The sequence below is a fragment of the Hipposideros armiger genome, unplaced genomic scaffold (assembly GCF_001890085.2).
Source record: "Hipposideros armiger isolate ML-2016 unplaced genomic scaffold, ASM189008v1 scaffold_573, whole genome shotgun sequence".
Lineage (NCBI taxonomy): Eukaryota > Metazoa > Chordata > Mammalia > Chiroptera > Hipposideridae > Hipposideros > Hipposideros armiger.
This window is the reverse complement of record NW_017731923.1, coordinates 792124-814979: the sequence shown is the minus strand read 5'-3', so window position 1 is coordinate 814979 and position 22856 is coordinate 792124. Positions and strand designations below refer to the sequence as shown.

The following is a 22856-nucleotide window of genomic DNA, read 5'->3' as shown; positions in this document are numbered from 1 at the left end:
TGTGCAGCAGATAAGGGATGCAAACCCTAGGGGGCACTGAAGTTGTATATAAAAAAGTTAAACTGAGTCCGCATGCTTGAGAGGGTGTCTGTGTGCAGGGTAAACCTGAAGGTTCTCCTACTGGTGTAGGCATAACTGGTGCCAATAACTCTTACATATTTGTTGCCACCACTGAATAGAAGGGGTGTTGGACTGGGAAACAGGGGCTCCCCTTTTCCCTGTGGCCTGTGTGAAGAAATACAGCAGCTGGATGATTGGGCCTTCCCAGAATGAGTAGTAGAAACGGAAATCAACAGTGACATATGCATCCTATTAGTGGTGGTGGTGACAACGGCAGAGTGAGCGAGTCCTCTCTGTGCAGAAACATACATACATGCATACGTGTATTTATCATACTAAGTTGACTCGTTCATTGTTAATTCCATCAGTTGCAACCAGTTCTCATCTATGTGCAAAATTTGGGCATTACAAAGTCATGAGTTAAAATTTTTTTAAAAACCCAGATAGTACTGACATGGGCTACCAGGATTGGCAATTTTTCAGCCAAGATCCTAAGCATCTCCAATCTCACACTTTTGTGGACAAAGGCACATGGAAAAGAATGGTAGGTAAATTAGTCTGTACTCTTTAAACCATTTTCCTCCCTCTCCCCGACCCTCTGGCCTATCCAAGTTGAATGTTTGCATCTGGGTAAATTAAAAGCTTGTATGATGTGTCTCCACCATATACTGCAAGCCCCGTGCCTGACACCATGAAGAGTTTGCTACACTGAACCCACTCCTCCAGTGCAGACAATCCTACCTCTAGGACATGTGTCTACGTCCTGTAGGAGAGCTCTGCCGGGATCATGCTTCACACCCCAGTTCCCTGCTCAACGGAAGCCCAGCCTTTGCTGGCTCCCTCTCTTCCTAGGGAGCTAGACTTTGTCCTTGTGCCACCGGCTGCAAATTGGGTGCCTTTTCCATGCAACCTCTCCTGAATCGAGGTGTAGTCATCCACCTCACGATGACTCTCACCTCTGCTGTGCACTCCTGGCTCCATGCCCTGCCCCTGGGGCGCATGCTTTGGAAAGTGGTGTCATTTCCAAGAGCACATGGGGTCATTCTGCCCATGAGCAGACAGCCAGTGTTTAGAAACCAGCCCTACAGCTCAAACTAGTTCCCTCAACCCTGGATCCTGTCACAAGGGTAGCAGGAAAAGTTCAGTAAACTGAAGTTCAGGGACTGAGACACTGACAGTCAGGGGAAGTGAGGATGAGGCCCTGGAAGCCCAGGCAATGAAACGTTTCAGAGGATCTGCGGCTTGACCTCTTCTCCTCCCTGCTTCCTCAGGGGCAAAAATCTAAAGAGAAGGGCAAGGTCACTGTCCTTTCATGTGATCTCCATACCCACGTTGGTTGGCTAACTGGAGAGAAATGAGAATTTGAAGAGAGCACCATGATGCTCACTTAAGATACAAGGAAGAGAGAGAGGGGGCGGGAGGGAAGGAGGGAAGGAAGAAGGAAGGGAGGAGGACTAACACAAGCGACGAGTGACCCTTCAGCTGTGTTCCTGCTGTCTCCGTACCATCTGAGCCTTGGCCTGGGAGGACCAACAGATCACGCCTATATCTTCAAAAGCAGCACTTCGCTTTTCAGGCTTTCCATGCATTTATCACATCACTTAGGTGAGTCTACACATATAATTGAAAGACATCACTCCCACAGCCCCACAAATGACACCAGCCACTGTGGGGCCAGTGTTCTAATTTCCAGAGGCACTTGGCTACTCTGAGTGACATGGCCTCGAGGCATCCTTTACATCTAATGAAGAGTGACTGCTCTCATCAATCTTGCCTCCCTTCCTTCCTTTCTGCCACCCCACCACAACTGGTGAGAATCCCAGAGGGTCTTTCAGGTTTTTCTAGGTCACACATAACCCCTGGGCTTGCGAGGCATAAGGTGGTCCTTGGGACTTCACTGCCCTTTAGAACTTGAAGATAACAGCCGTGGCTCTTTTCTGCAAAGCTCTGTCCCGCCTTGCTCAACCTGTATGGAGATGCATCCAGGTTAGCAACGAACATTTACTAGCACCTACTTGTACAGGCTTTATGCAAACCCTGGCTACTCAGGCAGTACAATCTGGTTTAGCATCTCCAGAGAAATTGCATTTCCTTTCCCTCCAGTACAGATTATATCCAGAGCTCCTTCTAAAGCGGGCTTTGTATAAGCCACCCTGTGCCCCACCTCTTATGTTTTATGCAGATGGAATCAGGTTAAAAGGAAACAGAGGGCACCTTAGGGTAAAGGCAGGCTATGGGAGTGCAGGTAAGAGGAATGATCATTCCAAAGGTTTCTGGGCTGGGTGGATGCATATGACCATATGAGGATACAGACCTTTGTAAAAATCTGTTCACAAGGGCAACCTGCCTGAATGGCTTTGTCCACCTAGGCTCCTCATGCATCAAACCACCAGCCCCCAACACACCCTTCTTATTTTAGAACTGAGACGCTGCACCATGTCTTTCAAAACTTGTTAAAATTAGACTCCAGGAGGTGGAAGGGCCTTCAGTGGTCACCTGTCTAACTTCTGTCCCCACGCAGGAATCCCCTAACATCCCTACCAGGCAGTTGGATAGTCATGTCTTATGCCCCAGCTCAGAACCTTGCAAATATGCCTGATCATATGACTCACCAGGGGCCCCTGCACAAAATACAGCTCACCAACTATTCAAAGCAACACAAAATCCAAACATGCACAGAAAAGGCCTGTGAATCTGAAGTTTTCACCCACATCCTTAGTGAATCTTACAATTAAGCATGTTTCATATGTGCTTATAATGCAGCAGTTTATGACCGTAACTGAATATTACAATAGAACCAGCTAGGAAGCTTTAGAAAAAAGTCAATGACAGGCCTTTGCCCCTCGCTATTCCTACTTAATTTGTCTGGCATGGAGCCCAGGAGGTGTGACTTTTTGAAGCTCCCAGCCAATTCTAATGTGCAGCCAGGGTTGAGAACTACTGTAGTATCTCCCCAAACCAGTGGTAAGCTCTTAGAAGACAGTAACCAAAAATTCTATACCTCTTGGCACCCCTCACTGAATCCCACCACCCCATCAAACCTGCCACAGGACATACTCTGCAACTGCTGGGTTGATCTGATTTTACTAGCCGTTCACACACCCAGTATGGGATGCAATTTCCTAATTGTATTTAGCAGCTGTGTACTTTCTCTGAGCAAGGCCAGACAAGGGAGGGATGGGAACTGCTAAGATTTCCCACGGCTGAGTACGTATGCATGCGCACACACGCACATGCACACACATATCCCCTGCCTTCCCTTTCCGCAGACCAACCAGTCCAAACAATGCCAGGAGCCTCACTGCGCATTTCTGCCCTCCTCCTCCCGCCCCTCGCCAGCTCTCCTTACATTGTACAGCACGGTGGTCCACCCTTCCATGGTGATGCACTGGAAGACAGTCAGCACAGCAAAAAGGATGTTATCGAACTGGGTGATCCCATCGTTGGGGCCGATCCAGTCCTTGCATTCATAACCAGCTGGGCAGCCCTGCACGCCACACGGGTGAGGGGGGTCAAAGCCTTCTAGAATACCTGCGGACATGTTTGGAGGGTGGGAGATAAACCACATGGTATTTAGCACGGGCCTGGGAATGACCCCAGGAAGCCACGAGCATGCAATCCTGTTTCCCATAGAAAGATTTGTCCTTCTTTGTCTCTGGCTCCCTCCCCTCCCTGGCCTCCCTACAATTCCATACCAACTTCAACGCAGTGCTTCCCTGTCTCCTCTGAAAACGCAGCCTCTCCTGCACTCCAGGTGGCTCCTCACGGCCTGCAGGCCACACCCACACCCTCTCCCCCCACTGAAGCACCAGCAATTTACAGGGCTGAGCCACGCAGAACGGTCTGCGGTGAAGGCAGAACCTCACTGATTTCCTCTACTTCAGACTCCAGGATAGACCCTGAGTTCTTTCTAGGTTTCTTGGGGACAATTATAAACTACAGTCCCTTCGGTGAGTCTTAATGCCTTTTTAAAAATCTTTTTCTGGCCTAAATGCCTGGTCTTGAATAAAAGACAAAAATAAAAAATAAAAATCCAAGGTGGAAGGTCTCCTTTGAAGATTCTTTTCATTAAAAAAACAAAAAACAAACAAAAACATGGGGCCTAATTGGGCTTCTTCCCCGCTTCCCGTCTTCTCAACTTGAGAAGAAATGAGATACAAAGAGGAAAGAATCGGGCGTTTGTGCACCCCACCGATCTCCCAAGCACCCCGCCAAGCCAAGCTGAGAGCCCCCTCAGTTTTCCACACTATGCGTAGGTCACAGCAAAGAGGGACGCAGGTCAAGAGATGGACCCTGAAGGAAAAATGTGTCCACATATCTAAGAGGACCCCAGTCTTGACTCTGGATTCCTAGGTCTTAGTTACCCGTGGGCCAAAGAGGCCACTGTACAAATGGTATTTCTTCAGACAGGTGGGTTTTCACCTGCATTCAGAGAGCCTTCTACTAAGGGATGGCGAAGCTGAGACCTCCTATTTGAAATCCTCCAACGGCAAACCGAAGAGATTATTTGCTCTGCAGTATCAGTGGCCAATGCCAATCTTTAGGCTGCGGACGAGGAGGTTTTTGGTGCTAATTCTAGGGTTGGGGTAGGACATGCTTTTCCAAGCCGTCTCTGAATGCCCTGAAATTAACTCAGTGACCCAAGGGGAGAAGAAGAGAAGAAACAGAAGAAACAGCAGTGACCCTACCTGAATTGTTCGTGAAGCATGCGCGGTGCAACTTCCCGCTGTAGAACTCCAAGCCGATGATGGCAAACATCAGGATGGCAAAGAAGAGCAGGAGGCCGATTTGCAGAAGAGGCACCATGGCCTTCATGATGGACTTCAGCACAATCTGCAGGCCTGGGTGGAAGGGAAGAGAATGACAGATGGAGCCTCACTTAGCACCGCCTGATGGAGCAGGCTCAGTCTCCCCTCTCCCAGGAGGAGAAGGACAAGTCCTTCAGGAAGAAAGAACCAATGGTCCTGAGGTGACAGAGACAGTTTGCAAAGCGGACACCAGGACAAGTCAAGCCTAAGTTTGCCGTCACTGCTTCCCCCGGGGACCGATCCTGTCCTCCTGACCTACACGCCTATTACCCTTCCCTCATTTGTTTCACCGATGTTGTCTTACGGATTCCTTTTATGAGTTCAACTGATTAGAAGGGGCTTCTTTCCTAAAGGAAGTCCTAAAGCAAGGACGAAGGTTGTCTTCCCCACCTGGGACCCAGCTCTCCCAGCCAGTGTTGCAAGAGCATTTTTAGTACAACCGCTACTCATAAAATACCGTATCTGCTGACCCAGAAATTGCACTTCTAGGACGCTAGCCCAAGAAAATAATCAGAGATGTGCATAAGATCTAAGTGAAACGATGCTTGTTGCAGCACTGTTTCTCGTTGGGAGGAAAAAACTGGAAATAACCCAAACGACCAGCAGCACAGCAATAGCTAAAGAAGTCATGGCCCATGTAAGACAGACTACAATACAGATTTTAAAATCACATTTTTGAAATGTTTTTTTAATGTCAGGAAAATCAAATGCTTATGATGGGATCTATAACTATATATGCAGTACGATCGCAATGATATTAAAATGCACACGAAAAAAATGAATGAAAAAATATACTAAACAAAAATGTGTTAACAAAGGTTATTTCTGAGTGGAAGGACATTGAGCGCTTTTCATTTTACATCATTTTTGTTACTTTTCAAATTTTCTATAAAGATCTTTCCATGTAGTTTAAATATGAAAAAAAAAAAGCTGCTGAATTTTAAAATAAACAGTCATGCCACATTCTGCAAGCCCACTCCTTAGTTCCACTGGGGCTTCCTCCCAGGATAAACTGTTTCATGTTTATCCCCAAATCTCTTAGGCCCCGGATCCAGCTGAGGACACTTCCGGAAAGCTATTGGCAGGGTAGAAAGAAGAAAGGGGTGCTCACTAGGTATCCCTGACACGAGCTTCAGGGGCCTCAGGACACGCACAGCCCGGAGGGTCCTCAGGTCCACGTGTGTGTTGAAGTGAGTTCCTGCAGTGGCCAGGATGCTGCAGATGGAGACACAGAAGGTCAAGGTTACCAGGGTCTGGTTTCTCCCCCGCCCCATGAATAATCAGCCTGGAAAGCACACACACTTGATGCCAGCTGCGTGTGGGCACATCCAAGCTGGGGTAAATTACCAGTGGTTCCAAGTGGAATTAAATTCAGCACATCTGGGTTTCACTTTACAAAGAAGGAAAACTTATATCAGAATCCTAGCTCCAAATCATGAGGCAGACTCCTCTCGGCCCCTTGCCAGCCTCTTTTTCCTTGCTTTCCAATCCAACCAAGGCCTTCCCATTTTTTTTTTCCCAAAAATTTTCTTAGATTCCCCTGTCTCCTATTTCCTTCAGGAAACTTCTCTGTATTGACTATAATAAAGGAGCAATTCAACTGTTCTCCACCTTGACACTCAGAAGTTTTGCCAAGCAAATCAATCACACTGAAGCTTATAACTAGGGTCTCAGTTCCCTGGTCCCAGGCAATATTTATATTTTTCTAATTGTCCAAAATCACTGTGTGACCTGGATTTGGTTTTTTGCTTCCATTTTTCCCACCTTCTACCATCATATCCAGAAACGCATACACACACACACACACACACACACACACACACACACACACACAACAAATCCCTAACAATCCTATTTGTGAACACGGCGTACCTTGCCTAGAGGAGAAAATTTATTTCCCATAACTCCATGTCATTGCAGATGTTTTGGAGAGACAAAGCCACTTAGGTTTTAATGAAAAGCACAGCAGGAGATGGAGAGTCAAAAGAACTGAGTTCCAGTCCTAACTCACGCACTTGAGAACGGGGTGACTTGAGGCAAGTTACTGAAATCCATGAGCCTCGCTACCCTCCTCTACAGAACCGTGAAGTACCAAGGCCTAGTGAGAAAAACAAAGTGACATGGCATGGAATAGTCAGAGTGTTCTGTAAACTATAATGTGCAAAATAGATGTTACAAGTATTAATAAAATTGGTTTTTTTGCTTTGTCTAATTTTTAGTCTTCTTTCTGTGGCATAGTTCCCTGTTCTCCCTCTGCGCCACTCCAGCAGTTTCAGCTATCTGGAACTATTAAGGAATGAGCCATTCGGAAAACTGTTTTCTATACAGTAATACCTTGGTCTGCGAGCACAATTCATTCTGGGAACAAACTGTGCGTATTGCAAGACATCGCTCATTTACCAAGTTAAAATGTATTAGAAATGTTTGCCCATCTTGCAGAATACTCGCAAACCAAGTTACTCGCAATACAAGGTTTTACTGTATAGTCAAAGGGTGCCAAGAATACCTCATTTCACTTAATTATTTTTGGTGGAAACTCTGTGAAATATTTCAAGGATTGAAGCAGATACCTGAAGTGCCTTCAGTGCTTGAAAGAGAACGTGAATGAAAGGTTTATGCTGCATATCTCTAGGAAACAGCTATAGGGTCAACAGGTACAAAGTACACAGATTCAGGACATCGTAATCATGAATAAAAACTCTGACACAAGTCGAGCTGGCCAACAACAAATAGGACTGCTCCATGTGGGGGCACGCTTCCTAACATTAAGAGTACGCCAGATAGACTGTAGCACTATCTATTAGGGAGTTAAGAGGGTCTCTACTTGGGTTAAAGGTTATTTATTTAAATGACCAATAGAGATTTCTTTGAACTTTAAGATCCTGTAATTCTATGTTAATCCAACCTCTACATAAGAACAGGAAAGAAATCCTACTTCTCATAAAGAATTTCAGAAGCAAGGCAAGATTCCCAAGTTTTCTCTGTGTCTCCCAACCCCGACTTCCATGCCCTCATCTGAAAAGCGGGGGGACTTGGGGGAGGGAGCCTCTGACACTGCTTCTGACTCTATCTTCCACAGTGAAATTAGGAAGGGGAGTGATATAATTTCTAATGAGTAAGGAAAAGCTGAAGAGAAGAGAGATCAAGGAGAAACATGTAAAACAGGACTGAAAATTAGGACAGTAATAGAAAAAAAAATTCAAGGAAAGAGGAGAGAGGTAAAAAGAAACTTCAAGCATAGGTGTAGTGAGGGACAACCAGGGCGGCAGGAAATGGGGTCAGTGTTCCACTGATCCTGCTAACAGAGGAGGGAGCACTGGGCCCCGAGTCTTCTGGGGTACACATGGAGGGGAGTCCCTGCTGCCCCTTGGCTTCTGTCTTACAAACACAGCAGGGAGAATCTGTCCCATTCAGAAACCAGAGTTCTGTTTCCTAGGATACCCAGGTACACATGAGATGCTCTTTCACAACACAACAAGGGCGGTTGCAAATGAAAAGTTCCTCCCCAACCCTGCGTTGAACAAGGTACGTTTCAGAACATGGAGGTTGGGGCAGAAACAAAATTTAAAGGCGAGCAGGCAAAAAGGAAACGCCGAGATGAAAACAAGAGGGGAAATAAGAAGAAATGAAAACGGGTGGAGAAGCACATGTCAGCAAAATAAGAAAACACCCACGGGAAAGAGGATAAAAGTAAAGCTAGCCTGAAAGAGTGAAGCAAAAATATGATATTTGTTGCAGGGGCCGTGTGTAGCCAGCCCTTGGCTGAACCAACCTGCTCCCCAAATCCTCCAAGCCCCCGCAAACTCCGGCCAGGCCCATTAGGCCTGTGGCCCCGTGTCTCCCTACGCCCCTCCCCCGCCCCATCCACCCACCTTGGAAATTTAATTTCATCCAGTGCAGGAGGGCTGTCAACGGGGCCTGTAACTGATACACACCAGCCACTGGCTGCTTCCTAACGCCCAGTGTTCAAATCGTCCTTGAGGGCAGGAATTACAACTTGGCTCCCCCGCCCGCCTGTTAGAAGTGGGGGCAATGGGACTCTTAGGGAGAAAAGATAACTGAGTAAAAGGGCCCTGCCCTGTGCGCCCATAAAATTCTGTGCCTACCGCCATCACTGCCCTTACTGCATCCTAGAGAATTCTGTTTTCTCCTCTGTCCCCCCAGGGAGATCTGAAACGCCTCAAGTGGACATATTATCTTCCTTGTCTCTATGTCCCCCGCACCCAGCCCAGGGTGTGACAAAGTAAGAGGTGCTCAAGGGATGTGTGGGGGATCAAACTGCACTGAGGAAAGTAATACATGTGATGATGCAGAGATCAAACAAACAGAAATATCACGGAAATCCTAGAACTTACCAATGAAAAGAGCAAGTAGACCAGCAGGGATGCTACTCAGACACACGTCTGTTTGAGCACACAGGAGCGAACTGGAAATCTCCTTGAGCATTTTAGTCAGAGTCCTAAGACTCCTGCTCTCAAGCAGATCCCACAAGACGGGATCTGCCGGGTCTTCAGTAGGAGAGAGAGAGAGAGAGAGAGAGAGAGAGTGAGAGAGAGAGAGAGAGAGAGAGAGAGAGAGAGACTCAAAATGTAAAGGCTTGTCTCCCAGCAAAAGCCAAGTACTGAAGCGTCTACAGCTCAACACAACTCGGCGCCTCGGATATAGCAGACCAGAGGCGGGAGGCGTGGGCAAGTGAACAGTAGTAAAAGGCCCCGGCCCTCAGTCTAGGGGAAGTAGACAGACATAGAAATGAAATAATTATAATTCACCATGAAGAGTGTCATAACAGAGGAGTTTACAAAGTCTTAAGAGGATGAGAAACACTGCAATGACAAATACAGTGCTTACTACCTTGCATTTTCAAATACGTTATCTGACGAGCTCCTCAAAAATTTCCTCATATTACTACTGTCTCCATTTCACAGAAGAGGACATTGAGGCTCAGGAAAAGTGAAATTGCTCATAAGTAGCAAGACCAGGAGTTAAAGTCAGTTCTCTTCTGATAGCAAAGCCATCGTGGCATCCAATGTCTTCTGAGTCCTGGACAGCTCCACCGTTCCTTAGTCCAGTGTGTTACTACAAATATCAAGGCCACCGTGTTTGGTTCCCAAATAAGCCATGAGCTTGGTTCCCTTCATTCCAAGGCCACAAGCCATGACCCCCAACAGACTTGCCACTGATCACTCTCAAGGCCAGCAGGGTGTGAGGCTCCGCACACCTCAGGTGATGACTGTTGCAATATCTACGTACCCACCCATGAAGAGGCACACACACTGTGACATCAGAGGGAGGCCCTGGCGATAACACCAACTCTGAGTTAATGAAAGCCTATGCTCTCGGCTGCCCCAAGAGGAATATGCATGCGCTGTGTTTTCCGTTGCTTTTGTCCCCATGAGCGCAGAGCCTGGGGGAGAGCTCTGTACACAGAGGGGTGCCTAATTACTACTATACACCACAGCAGAAGGTAATCGGAGAGCAAACATACACCTCTGACCACCCAGCATGGGTGCAGTGTTCCACACACCGTAAATGTTCAAAAACGGTTTCCTGACAGATGTCGTGGCTCAGCCTTACCTCTAAGGTTTTTGCTTTCAGTTGTCAGCAGGTAAGAAGAGAGTGGAGGCGGATATAATCCTGAGGGTGTGGCATGACCATCACGATGGTGGCATGGCAGAACAGACGATGGAAGTGAGGCCAAAAATGGCCGCTCCCCAGCCCAGTTACCCAAAGAATTCTCCAACCCTGCATTCCTTTGGACCTTGGGGGTCCCTCCTAACCTCGTCAATCCAGGCCTAACAGTCTTTTTTCACGGGAGTATTTCACTGTACACTGCCATGGCTGAAAATACCCTGAAGCGTTATACAGATACTACACTTCAATTATCCATTGTTTATCTGGAGCTCAAGGTTAACGAGGCATCCTGCATTGTTATGTGCTGAACCTGGCAGCTCTACTTCAGTGGTGAGCAGACATGAGGGGTGAAGGGCTTCCTTATCAGTTGTTACCCACGCCCTAAACATGCGTGGGAGTTCCCATCTGAGAAGAGACACAAGCCAGGGGTCTGTTAGCATCAGGCCCAGGATTCCCTCCCGAGTTCCAGAAATCACCCGTGTTGTCTCTGCCCATAAAAATCTCAAGGGACAGCCTCATTAGCATTTGAAAGTCAAGTTGTCCATATCTGTGCTAAAAGGCTGATTAACGCTAGCTAAAAGGGTGCGTGGTGTTTAAGCAGCCCACAGTATGAGGAGACTAAGAGGAGACAGGAAGGGACCTGACTTACATTAGATTTCCAGCACAGAGTTGAGTCAGGGTATCATCTTCATGTGTCGTCAATGTAAGTGTTGTGTCCACTTAAAAGGTTGTGTCCCTACGTGGTTGGTTTCTCCATCTCTTTTACTATTTTTCCTCCAGTGGGGCCCCAAAGTCAATCATCTCCTTCCTCTAACACACCTCTTGGGTTCACCTCCTACTCTCCAGCCTCCCTCTTGTATAGAATGGGTCCCCCTTGCCTTCTCTCTCCTGCCTAAATAATATGATCCAGACTTCAGGAACCAGGTGGCATCCTACCTGTCATTGGAAAGTCTACGATCAAAAGAGACTTGAACTAGGTTTCTGATAAAATAGTCAAGCACAGGCTCTCCAGTCACGCTGGCTGCTGTCAAATACCGGTTCCATCACTCACACTAGCTGTGTAGCCTTATGCAATGGCCTCGCTGAGCTATAGTACTCTTATCTGTAACATGGGGACAGTGCCTTCCTAAGATGGTTGATGTAAGAAATGATTTTCAAACACTTTTTGACCATAGCCTACAGTAGGAAATATATTTTACATTGCAAGCCAGGGTGCATGTACGTATATAATTATATAACGCCTTATAAAACAATACTCTTTCTACGTGTGATATGCTTATGTTTTCTCTTCAATGCTTCCTTTCTATCTTTTGTTAAAGGTGGGCTGCAATCAACTCAACGGACTTCATGACTCTCTGATGAGGCCGATCCACAGTTTGAAAAGCCCAGGTATAGAGACCAGCCCATGGCCCTGCTCAATCTCTAAGGCGACAAGGTGGACCGACAGGAACTGCTGCCTTCCTAGCACCAGGCAGCTTCTGGGTGCTCTCCCAGAGGGATGACAGGCTTTGCACTTTTCCAAGAATGGCAGACACATTCTATTCCCACCTCTGGTACCTGAAGCAGCAACGCCATCTTTCTCTCCCCCAGAATGGGCAGTGTTAAAGAGTCACAAACAACACCCATGAACTTCAAAGCCGTCATGAGGCAGCTGTTTCTGGTTTGGTTTTTTTTTTTTGGTTGCTTCTGCTTGTTTGTTTCGCGTGTGTTTTGTGCTTGTGTCTGAGCTAATTTATGGCCAGAGTGGAACATGGACTTTCCTCTAAGGCCACAGACACTACATAAAAATTTTTAGTTTTTTAAAATGACACAGCAAATTTTCTTCGATTTGGTTTAATATTCAATAGTATTTTTAATTATCTATTGTTTTCTCTCTTTTTTTTTTGTTCCTACATCATTTTTTTAATTCCCACCCCCCTCCTCCCTTCCCTTCCAGCAATCATTTATTTAAAAATAAATAAGTATTAGGCCAGAAAGCCCTAATATGTCTTAGAAGCAAGTTGCCCCTTTCCAATAGAGAAGATCTGTGCCATTTCCAAGAGCTTCTGTATTCAACACAGGTAAGGCAACGCCGTCTGGAATTTAAAATGGGGCTCCTTATTAAGCTTCATGAGAATCTTAGTAGATATGAAATGGGCCCAAAATATGCCTTCTAAGGAGCAGAAAGATCAGGGCCTAAAAATCCCCTTTCCTTTCCCACCAAAAGCAAGTTCAGCAATCCAGCCATGTCACATAAGAAGAGGAGGTCGCCTTGTCATTTGAGACCAGATAATTCTTTGTTGTAAGGTGCTGTCCTGTGCATTGCAGGATGGTTAGCAGCATCTCTGGCCTCTCCCTACTAGATGCCAGTAGCAACCCTTCCCTCCAATCCCGTCCCTCCCAGGTTATGACAACCTAAAATGTCTCCATGCATTGTCAAATGTCCTCTGGGGCACCCCTGGTTGAGAACCACTGTTGTAGAAGAACCTCTCAGAGAGCAATTCCTTCAAACTGAGCAACAGCACGATGAAATACAATACACATTTCACACCTAGTCCCTATCTGCTCTGGGAGAAAAACACACAGCCCCTGCCAGGCAGAAATGAAGAGGTTGTCAGGATGACCCCCAGCCACAAGTCATAATTTTAAGGAACTGCCAGCGTTGATAAAAACACCCTTCTGTCTTCTTCTTTAAACACCTCTCAGGGATTGCATGAAGCTTAACCTTAATGTATCTCCAAAGGAAGCCTTAATCCAAAAGAACATTTTCTCCAAATGGTGGAGAACAAGGAAACGTCCACAGGAGGGGTGTATTTGCTGAACCTCAGTGTAATGGAAACAAAGGTCAAGTTCCTACCAGTGGTCCCAGGTTGCTTTCTTTTTTATGAAACAGTCCCTGATTATTTGATCAGACACAGCAATGAGAAATGCCAAGCGATGGGTAGAAACTCTACAATTTTCACTCTGGTCCAGGAGATGATGATGATGGTGATGAGGAGGGTGAAGAGGATGATACAAAGATAACTACCTCATTGTTTCACAGTTTCCATAGCCCTTTTCCACAGAGATACCATTATCTCCCGTCTTAGAAGTTTGACAATTAAAGCTCAGAGACAGAAACTGGCTAGCCCAAGGTCACTGAGATAGTAAATGGTCAAACTGAGACTCAAACCCAGAAATTTTGATTCCAAATTTGGTGCGCTTTCACTAGCTACAAAAGATAATGGCTAATCGCTAGAAATATATCCCAAAGGCACATATATTAGACAAATGCCTTCTCTAGGACAACCACAGAGCTGCCTCTCTGCACAGCCTTATGGTGTCCTGTGATTGCAAGATGGTATGAATGTTACCAAAACTGTGCTTCAGAGAGTTGGCAAAGGAGGAGAATTGCTGGAGAGGGAAATCCCACATTATGAGAACTTGCGAACATAAATACATGTTCTTTGAGTTGTTTTTCTAGTAGTGGTGAGGGATTCCTGTTGATCTCCCACCCACACACTTTCTCTCCCCAGGTCTCCCTCAGGACCAGGAACAAGCATTGGTGAGATGGCTAATCAGGAATAGAGCCCCGCTGAGACACAGAACGCAGCTAATTATGCATGCGGGGCCAAGCCCCTAATGTAGGCCTCCTTAGAAGAATGCATGGGTGAACTCCGGTATCAGATTACAGCGACCAGCTATATAATCCAACACTGCCCATACAAAGCGGCCACCTATTTATTGTTTGTAATGCCAGTATCCCGTCTTCCTCTGATGACACCGCTCTGTCTCCATGGTTCTTTTCAAAAACTGCAGTGCTCTTGTGTGACACTGCTGGCCAGCTAACGGGTTCAGGGACAGGGGAGTGCCTCCCCTGGGAAGTTTGGACTTAGGACCAGAGTTTGGTTGATTGCTTCAGAAGCAGCTAAAGCCATAAAATAAAAGGCTTCAGGAGCTCGAGTTGTTCACGTTTTCTCCCACAGAACAAAGGTGGCTGCAGTGAGAGAGAAGAAAGCTGACCCTGTGGAAGTAAGAGGAATGAAAGACGGAAGGAATTCCGCTGGAGCTAGCACCCTGATCCTGCAGTTCCTGAAGCCTTCCCAACATTTCTGCAACTTGGTGGTTCTGTGAGAAACCCCTTCCTTGAGAAGCCCCTCCTTGTTAAAACTAGTCCAAGTTTGGTTTCTGTCGCTTACAATGACCCACCTGCCTATTCTGTCCAGATAATCCCATCTGGATGAGAAACCAAAGTGAAAGTTGATAGAACTGGCCTGGCCAGACCAGAGCTAAGAAAGATACATGAAAAACAAGGGAAAACTCAGCACCATGGCCCTCACCTGGGGCCAATACATTAATCAGAGAATGCACAAGCATTTTTCTTGACGTCACCTTAGCAAGTGGCTCAATTCCTAAGAATTGCTCCCCCTGCACTTTGGAAAGACTACAAAATTATACGCATTCATGATTCTGGGGAGAGCCAGAGTGCTCTTCTCAAGACATCAAATGCTGATGCATGCAGGTTAACACTGAATGGAGGGTTGATTGAAGGGGTCCTTCAAAGTAAGAGGAAAAGAAAAACCTCCATAAGTAAAACTCTACCTTCTTATCATGTGTTAGTGTAGGAGGGTAGGGGGCTTTTAACATTTTTTTGGAGTGTCTGGAAAATACATGGCTGAAAGAAATCTATTTGAGTTTATAAAAACCTTCTCAAATCAATGACTCTTTCAGACATACCACAGATCCATAAATTTTAGAAAAAGTCTATCTGTCCAATGCCCTGCTTTCCTAGTTCTGCCTACAATGCCTGAGAGATTGATTTGCATGACAGGCATATGCCATCTGTCTTCTAGATGACAAGTATTAAAAAAAATATATCCAGATAATTTCCCATACTTGCATAGCAGACAAACTTACAATTAACAGCCCATGATGAAGAGGCAGCCATAAAACTGCTCTAAAATATCAACTGTCTATAGAACGCCAGAATGAACCAGAGCAATTTGTCAGAGAAAACAAAATGCTTTTTACTTTTTAGAGTCATTAAACCAAAATCCATTCTAGTACTTCTGAGTCATCTCTCATCCCATACCACCTATTTGGAATACAATAAAATACAAGCCATTTTAATAATTAAAAAGAAGTGTGCCTATATACAGGAACTCTTTAATTGTTACCCAAATCTATTTGACAGAGATATGTAAGCACAAAGTAAGCAGTTTTAATTCTACTTTCATCATGAATAAATAAAGTGCTGAGTTGTTGGAAGAATCAAGAGGTTACTCTCGCAGCAGCAGAGCAGAGTGGCATGGCCATTTTCTCAGAAAGGAATTGAAAAGAGCACCTTTTTCTATTTATAATGAGCAACGGAATGTGTTTATTAATAATGGAGTCTAGACGAAAGGACTGCTGCCCTTGCAGAAGCACAGGCACCCAGGGTCCAAGTTTAACTCGATGGCAATAATCTTTCTTTTCAGCTCTGAAGTTATTTTTACCTTGCCAGCTATGCAAATTAGCTCATGGCTTCTAAGCATGAAAGAAACCAGGCTGAGATCAGGTTAATATTTTATGAAAATACTGTAAACCACTGTTCCTGGCACTGAGATTCGCATACTCTATAACCAACCCTTCATGAAAGAAGAAGCATAGAATGCTTAATAACTATATGAAAAAAGTTCCATAGCATGATAGTCAAAGAAATTCAAATTAAAACAACACAATAGCCCTTTCTGCTTATCAAATTGCTACCACCAGAAAAACAAAAAATTGGTATAACTATTTTGAAAAGCTATCCGATGATGTGTACATAAGGACACTGAAGATGTTCACGCTCATTGATCCATAGTTTTAGGAAATTATTTAAGTACACACTCCAAAATGAGGACAAAGTTTTACATGCAATGCTGTTTACTGAAGCATTTTTTTATGATAGCAAAAATGTTTAATCACCCACAAGTAAATAATAAGAAAATAAACAACCCAATGGGAAAAAAAATGGTCAAAAAAAGTGAAGAGACACTTCACCTAAAATAGATCTGAATGGCAAGTGAACACATGAAAAGATGCACCATTATTAATCAATGGGCAATGCAAATTAAAGCCACAACAGTTATCACTACACAACTGTTAGGAGGCTAAAACAAAAAATCAAACAAAGCAATAAAAAGCCTGATAACACCAAATGCTGGTAAGACTGTGGAGCAACTAGAACTCATGTATTGCTCATGGGTGTACAAAATAGGGCAGCCATTTTGGAAAACAGTTTGGCAGCTTCTTAGAGTTAAACACTGCAATTGCCATATAACCCAGCAATGAACAGTTATTTATTACAGCTCTATTCATAACTGCCCCAAACTGAAAACAATCTAAATGTCCCTCAAATGGTGAATAAACAAGTTGTGATACACCCGTAAGACTGAATGCTAGGCAGCACTAAAAAGGAATGAACTATTAAAATATGCAGCAACATGGATGAATCTTCAAAAGCATTATGTAAAGTGCAGGAACCCAGAATCAAAAGACTACATACTGTCTTATTTCATTGATAAGACATTCTGGAAAAATCAAAACTATAAGGATAAAACAGATCAGTAGTTGCTAGAGGCTGGGAAAGGAGAGGGGATTGTCTAGAAAGGAGCTTGAGGTAACGTTCAGAGTGAAAGAAATAGTGCGTCTCTTGAGCTTGACTGTGGTGTTGGTTTTCATATTTGTCAAAACACAGACCTATACTCGAATATACACCAGCGGTGCCAAAAAAATGTATACAGTGAACACATTGGTCAACGTTGCTCAAGCAGCAGTTCGTCATAATCAGAAGTGTCTGGATGCTGAAGGCAGCCACTTTGAGCACCTCTTGTAATTGCAGAAGTCAAATGTGACTTGGATTCATCTTTTGTTATCGGTATATATTGAGTATTACAATTTTAATACAGTTTTCCTTTCTTAAAACGTGTATACATTTTTTGGCACCCTCTGTATGTGTGTGTGTGTGTGTATTACATATATACACATATAGAATATATATACATATATATACACACACATATGTATATAAATAGATTTTACTGTATATAAATTATACCTCAGTAAACCTGATTTCAAGAAAAAAAATCAAGATTCCTTAGTATTTTTTTTAATTGTGGTAAAATATACCTAACATAAAACTTATCATTTTAACCGTTTTTAAGTGTACAGTTTTGTGGCATTAAGTACATCCACATTGTTGTGCAACCATCACCACCATCCCTCTCCAGAACTTTTTCATCTTCTCCAACTGAAATTCTGTACCCTTTAAACAGTAACTCTCTATACCCAGCTGCTGACAACCACCATTCTACTTTATGTCTCTGTGAATTGACAACTCCAGGTCCTTCCTATAAGCGGAATTGCAATATTTGTCCTTTTCTAACTGGCTTATTTCATGCAGCATAATGTCTTCAAGTTCCCACGTTGTAGCATATGTTAGGATTGCCTTCCTTTTCAAGGGTGAATAATATTCCATTATATATACAGAGCACGTTTTCTTTTTCCATTCGTCCATCAATGGATACTTGGACTGCTTCCACCTTTTGGCTGTTGTAAATAACACTGCTATGAACATGAGGTTACAGATACCTGTTCAAGTCTCTGCTTTCATTTCTTTTGGGTATATATCCAGAAGTGGAATTGCTGGGTCACATAGTAATTTTAATCTTTTGAGGAACTGCCATACTATTTTCCACAGAAAGTCCTTAGTTGTTTTAGCAATAGGGGAATGATTGGGTAAACTACAATGCATGCAATGAAATATTATGCAACCCTTAAAATGTTATTTCTACAGAACCTTTCATAACATGGAAAAGGTCATCATTCAGTCTTAAGGGGAACACAGTATATATTTAAAGGGAAAATATTTTATGTGCAATAGAAACTCAACAATGGGAAATGTGTAAAAGAAGAACAAAGCCTGGAAGGATACACACCAAAAATGTAACAGTGATTATCTCCAGGTGGTGGGATTACAGGTTACTTGTATTTTCTTTATGCTTATCTTTACCCTCCAAATTTTCATTAATGAGAATGTATTCCTTCTAGAATCACAAAAACATAACTATTTTTCTTTTAAAAAGGCGAAGTTGCCCGCAGTACCTCCCTAACCTTCTGAAATCAACAGCAGAGAAGGCAACCCCTATGCTCTTCACAAAAGCCACTCTTCATGGTTCCATCCGAGGGGCCACCAAATTGGACGGTGATTTTTATTTACACCATATCAAGAGCCATAGATTTGTTGTGATGGTTCACTTTCAAATATGACTAACATTCAACAAATACAGAAGAAAATTCTCCAATAATCATTGGATCCTTACTTAAAACAATTAAAACCTTCTCATACCAATGCGGACTGAGCAGAGGTGAGGCTGGTCCTCATGTTGCATCATGGAAGACCAACCCTTCCTCTGATGCCCGGCGTCCCACATCCTCAGCAGCGCTGTGCTGTGACTCCCCTCCCCTGGTGCGCAAAGCCCTACTCTCTATCCACTGACAGCTCTTCCGTGGGTGCTTAGAGCCCCCTCTTCACCCTCCTCACTTCACCTTCCAGCTTCAGAGCACATGCAACTCCACCCCCCTTAGCCCAGGGCCACATGGCTTCTGCCCTCACCACTCTAAGAAAATGACTCTCATTAAAGGCCATCAGTGGCCTCCAGGTCCCCAGATGTAATCTGTACTTCTTGGTATTCAAGCTCTAGGTCTTTATAATTCTATAGCATTTGGTGCCCTGTCTTTGAAATTCCTCCCTTTCCTTCTGACTGATCCTTTTTCCCCTGGCTACTCCTCTCCCTGCACTCCCCTTTAAATGCAATGTAACCCAAGGTTTCATACTTGTCCCCCCGTTTTGTTTCCAACCCACACAATCTCCCTAAATGGTCTCAGTTAAACCAAGTTTCCAACTGGTCTCTTGGACGCCAATGACTCCCCAAACTTTTGCTCCAGGGCAGACCTCTCCCCTGGTATATCCAGTACCCTGTTGGGCATGCCCGCTCTGCAATCCCACAGCCTCCCACAGCCTCCTGGCCTGCATGTACCCTCTAAGTTCATTCTCCACACAGCAGTGAACCTCCTCAAGTGTAAATCAGATCAACTTGCTTTAAATGCTCTCCCTTCTCATCACATGTGTAGTAACGTCCATAAGTAAGGCCCTCCATGATCTGGGCCCTGCCTCCCTCTCTCATCACATCTCCCTCCACTATTTCCACTGCCCTCTGTGATCCAGACATACCACCTCCTTTCTGTGTCTTGAACATTCCAGATTTATTTCCGTTTCAAGGACTTTGCTGGCCCTTTGGTTTGGAACTCTCTGTCCCACATCTTCACATGGCTGCTTCCTTCTCATCGTTCAGGTGTCAACTTGAATAGCACCTCTTCTGTTTCTCTAGAGGTTGTTTTACAGTGATTTCTGTAGCTTTGTCTCCAAGAATATCTCTATCTCCACTGCCAATGTTCTCATCATTTTTCACATGGATACCTACTGGTTTCTCTCTGCCTCCCTGCCCCCTTCTCCCACAACTCCATCTCCAGACCATTACTAGAGTGATCTTTCTAAAATTCAAGTCTGTCATGACGCAGCTTCGAATCATGAAATCTCTAATACTCCATACTGACTTCAGAATACTGCCAAAATCTAGCCCCCATCTAGTCTTCTAGCCACTTATCATGCCTTCTCCATGCCACCCTTCAGTCACCTGAACTAATTATGGTTTCCTACAGGTTCTCACATTTCAGCGCTTTTGTACATACCTTTCCTTCTTTAGGTATAACCTGTTCCTTCAAAACATCTCCCTCAAAACTCTGTCCAGTGTGCACCTCCTTTGGGAAGCCATCCCAAATCGCCCTTTCCCCCAATCTTCTATCCTATAATTCTGTGATCCTATGTGTTGTGCCTACTAGACTGAGTTCTCTGAGCACAAGGCCTCCATATTTCCAGTGCAATGTGGAGTAAGGTATGTCTCAGTCCATCCGGGCTGCTATAACAAAAACCCCGCACGCTGGGAGGCTAAGAGAACAGAAATGTGTTTCTCACAGTTCTAGAGGCTGAGAAGCATGAGATCAAGATGTCCGCAGATTCGCTGTCTGGTAAGGGCCCACTTCCTGGTTCAGAGATGGCCATCTTCTTCAGTGTCCCCACATGGCGGAAGGGTGAAGGGAGTTCTCTGGGCCTCTTCTTTTAGGGGCACTAATCCCATGAACTAATCACTTCCCAAAGGCCCATCTCCAAATATCATCACATTGGGGATTAGGTGTCAACATATGAATTGGGGGCGGGATGGGGGGGCAGTGTGGGGAGACAAAAACTATCAGTCTATGGCAATGTATGCTGCAGGAAAGAGTGACCAGATCAAATTCAAGTTGGAAATGATCTTGGAAAACATCAAGCCCAAACTCCAAGCCACTACATAGTTTTCCTGGGCTAAGATCATTCCAGCCTGTTTGGACCCTTGGAGGAATGGGCAACTCACATCCTTCCAAGGAGCTCATCCCTGACCTTGGAGTTACACAAAGTAACCCGCCCTTAATGTAGCTGCCAGACTGTTCTTCGAGTACTCAAAGATAAGCATCCTATGCTCCTGGAATTTTTCTCTTTTCCATACTTACACCTTATTTCTTCTCTCATTTCCCTGTAACATTTCTTTAGGCCAAACTCTGTTTATTCTGGAAAATTTCATCTGGAACCACTCCTTTCTATCTCTTTAAAGGCAGTACCCATTTCTAAAACCAGAACTGAGTTTATAAGTGGGATCAGTGTGAATCTTGTTTGGGACCCTAAACTCTGGTTACAACATGGTCAGATGGCATCATCCCTTTCACAGCCATTTTGCTGTCGTAATGTACCCTTAGTCCTTTCCCCCACTAAATGCTGCTAAGCCAGCTCTGCCCACTCCTCTCTTGGGTGTGGGGAGCCCATTTCCTCTAGGCTGGTAGGAACCACAGTTCCCATAGAAAAGAATTCTCCCCTCATTTATTTATTCCTTCCATGGGTAAACGTGATCAGAGCCATGTTTTATAAGGTCGTCGTCTAGCCGGGGTTGAGAGAGTGGTCAGAGAGAGGAAAGACACCTGGGCAGAGGAGCAAGAAGTCTGTGCCACAGGCCTGCTGTGATGTAATGAGGTTCTGAACTTGGCGGCAGTAACTGGGATGAAAAAGGAAGTTCGTTATCTCCATCTTCCCAGAATACTCAGCACCCCGACAGGACGAGCCTGCTCCACACGGTTGTCAGCAGAAGAACTATTAAAATGTCTGAAGCTGTCAAAAAGAATTGAGCCGGTCATTGTATGGCAAAGGGTGACCGCAGGAAGGTTAGAGCTGCTGGTGTAATTTTCCAGAGTGGGAAATGAGGCTATACAGAAAAATCAGGAGGTGCTCCTGAGCACCACAGCAACCTCTCGGGCAGCCCTCTCTACCGGACCCCCCACATCTCCTCTCAGCAACCTCATAATTGGGGTCCCCTGCATGGCACTATCAGAAAAGTCCTGCTGAAGGGCGACAGGCTAAGCTTCCAGAAGCCAGCAACCAGGGTCACAGGGAAGACAGTGGAGGGAATCCAACACCCAAACGACCCCCAGCCCTGCCAAGGCCCCTTCTCCCAGCGCTAGGGGGCGGAGCACCACACCTGTTCTTACACTGTGTGAGGCAATCCGTGCCTGCTGATCTCTGACATAGTTAAAAGAAATGAGAGGGGACTTAAGATTCTGTGTGAACTGTGAGAAAGGCTGTGAACTTGCAAACTATCTCCAGTTCTCCCTCCAAACTCTCATTTCATACCTCTTTGCAGCAGTGCTGCCCATACTCCGGTCTCCATTCTAGTCATTAGGAATTGGAGCCCCTCAGAACTGGAGGTGTTAGCATTTCCTTACCTCAACATGACCATAGCATCGCCTCACCTCCTCCCCGCCCAAACTCCTTCCCACCAGCCCCTAAATGTGGCCTAAGGCCATGCACCAAGCCAGTGCTGTACATATAGAAAGTGGATCTGCAGTTCAGGGTGACCACTCTTTGGGGGAGAAGCTACTGGTACTATTATGGGAAGGAGGATATCAAAAGACCAGTGCCCACAGAGGTTCTCTGGGGTGAGCTCTCCAGGGGAGATGCACCAGCTGCTCTACCTCCTGCCGCCGCCACCCACACGTGCCAGCCCTCCCGGCAGTTAAGATCTGCTGTGATTGTCAAGGAAGCCCGAGTTTTTGCTCCTTCTATATACTCTTTTGTTAGAGGTGGCTATTGCGGGGACACGGGGAGGCAAGAGGATCTCCCAGGAATATTGTGGAATGATAGCAGTACGGGATCAGTAGTATTTAGCGCTAGCCCTGCATGAAGATATACCGCACACCTCCCATCCCAGATGGATAAGGGGTGTTGATGCCACG

The 22856-nt window shown here is 45.1% G+C and overlaps 1 protein-coding gene across 1 annotated transcript in view; it reads right to left on the bottom strand.

Moving 5' to 3' along the window:
• The window catches only part of CACNA1E (calcium voltage-gated channel subunit alpha1 E), a 536284-nt gene that overhangs the window by 193234 nt on the left and 320194 nt on the right, over positions 1–22856 (bottom strand). The window contains exons 9-11 of the mRNA XM_019624043.1: positions 5980–6083; positions 4749–4901; positions 3410–3591 (exon numbers count right to left, since the gene is read on the bottom strand). Coding sequence (XP_019479588.1) covers positions 3410–3591; positions 4749–4901; positions 5980–6083 — 439 coding nt within the window. The remainder of the gene's footprint in view (positions 1–3409; positions 3592–4748; positions 4902–5979; positions 6084–22856) is intronic.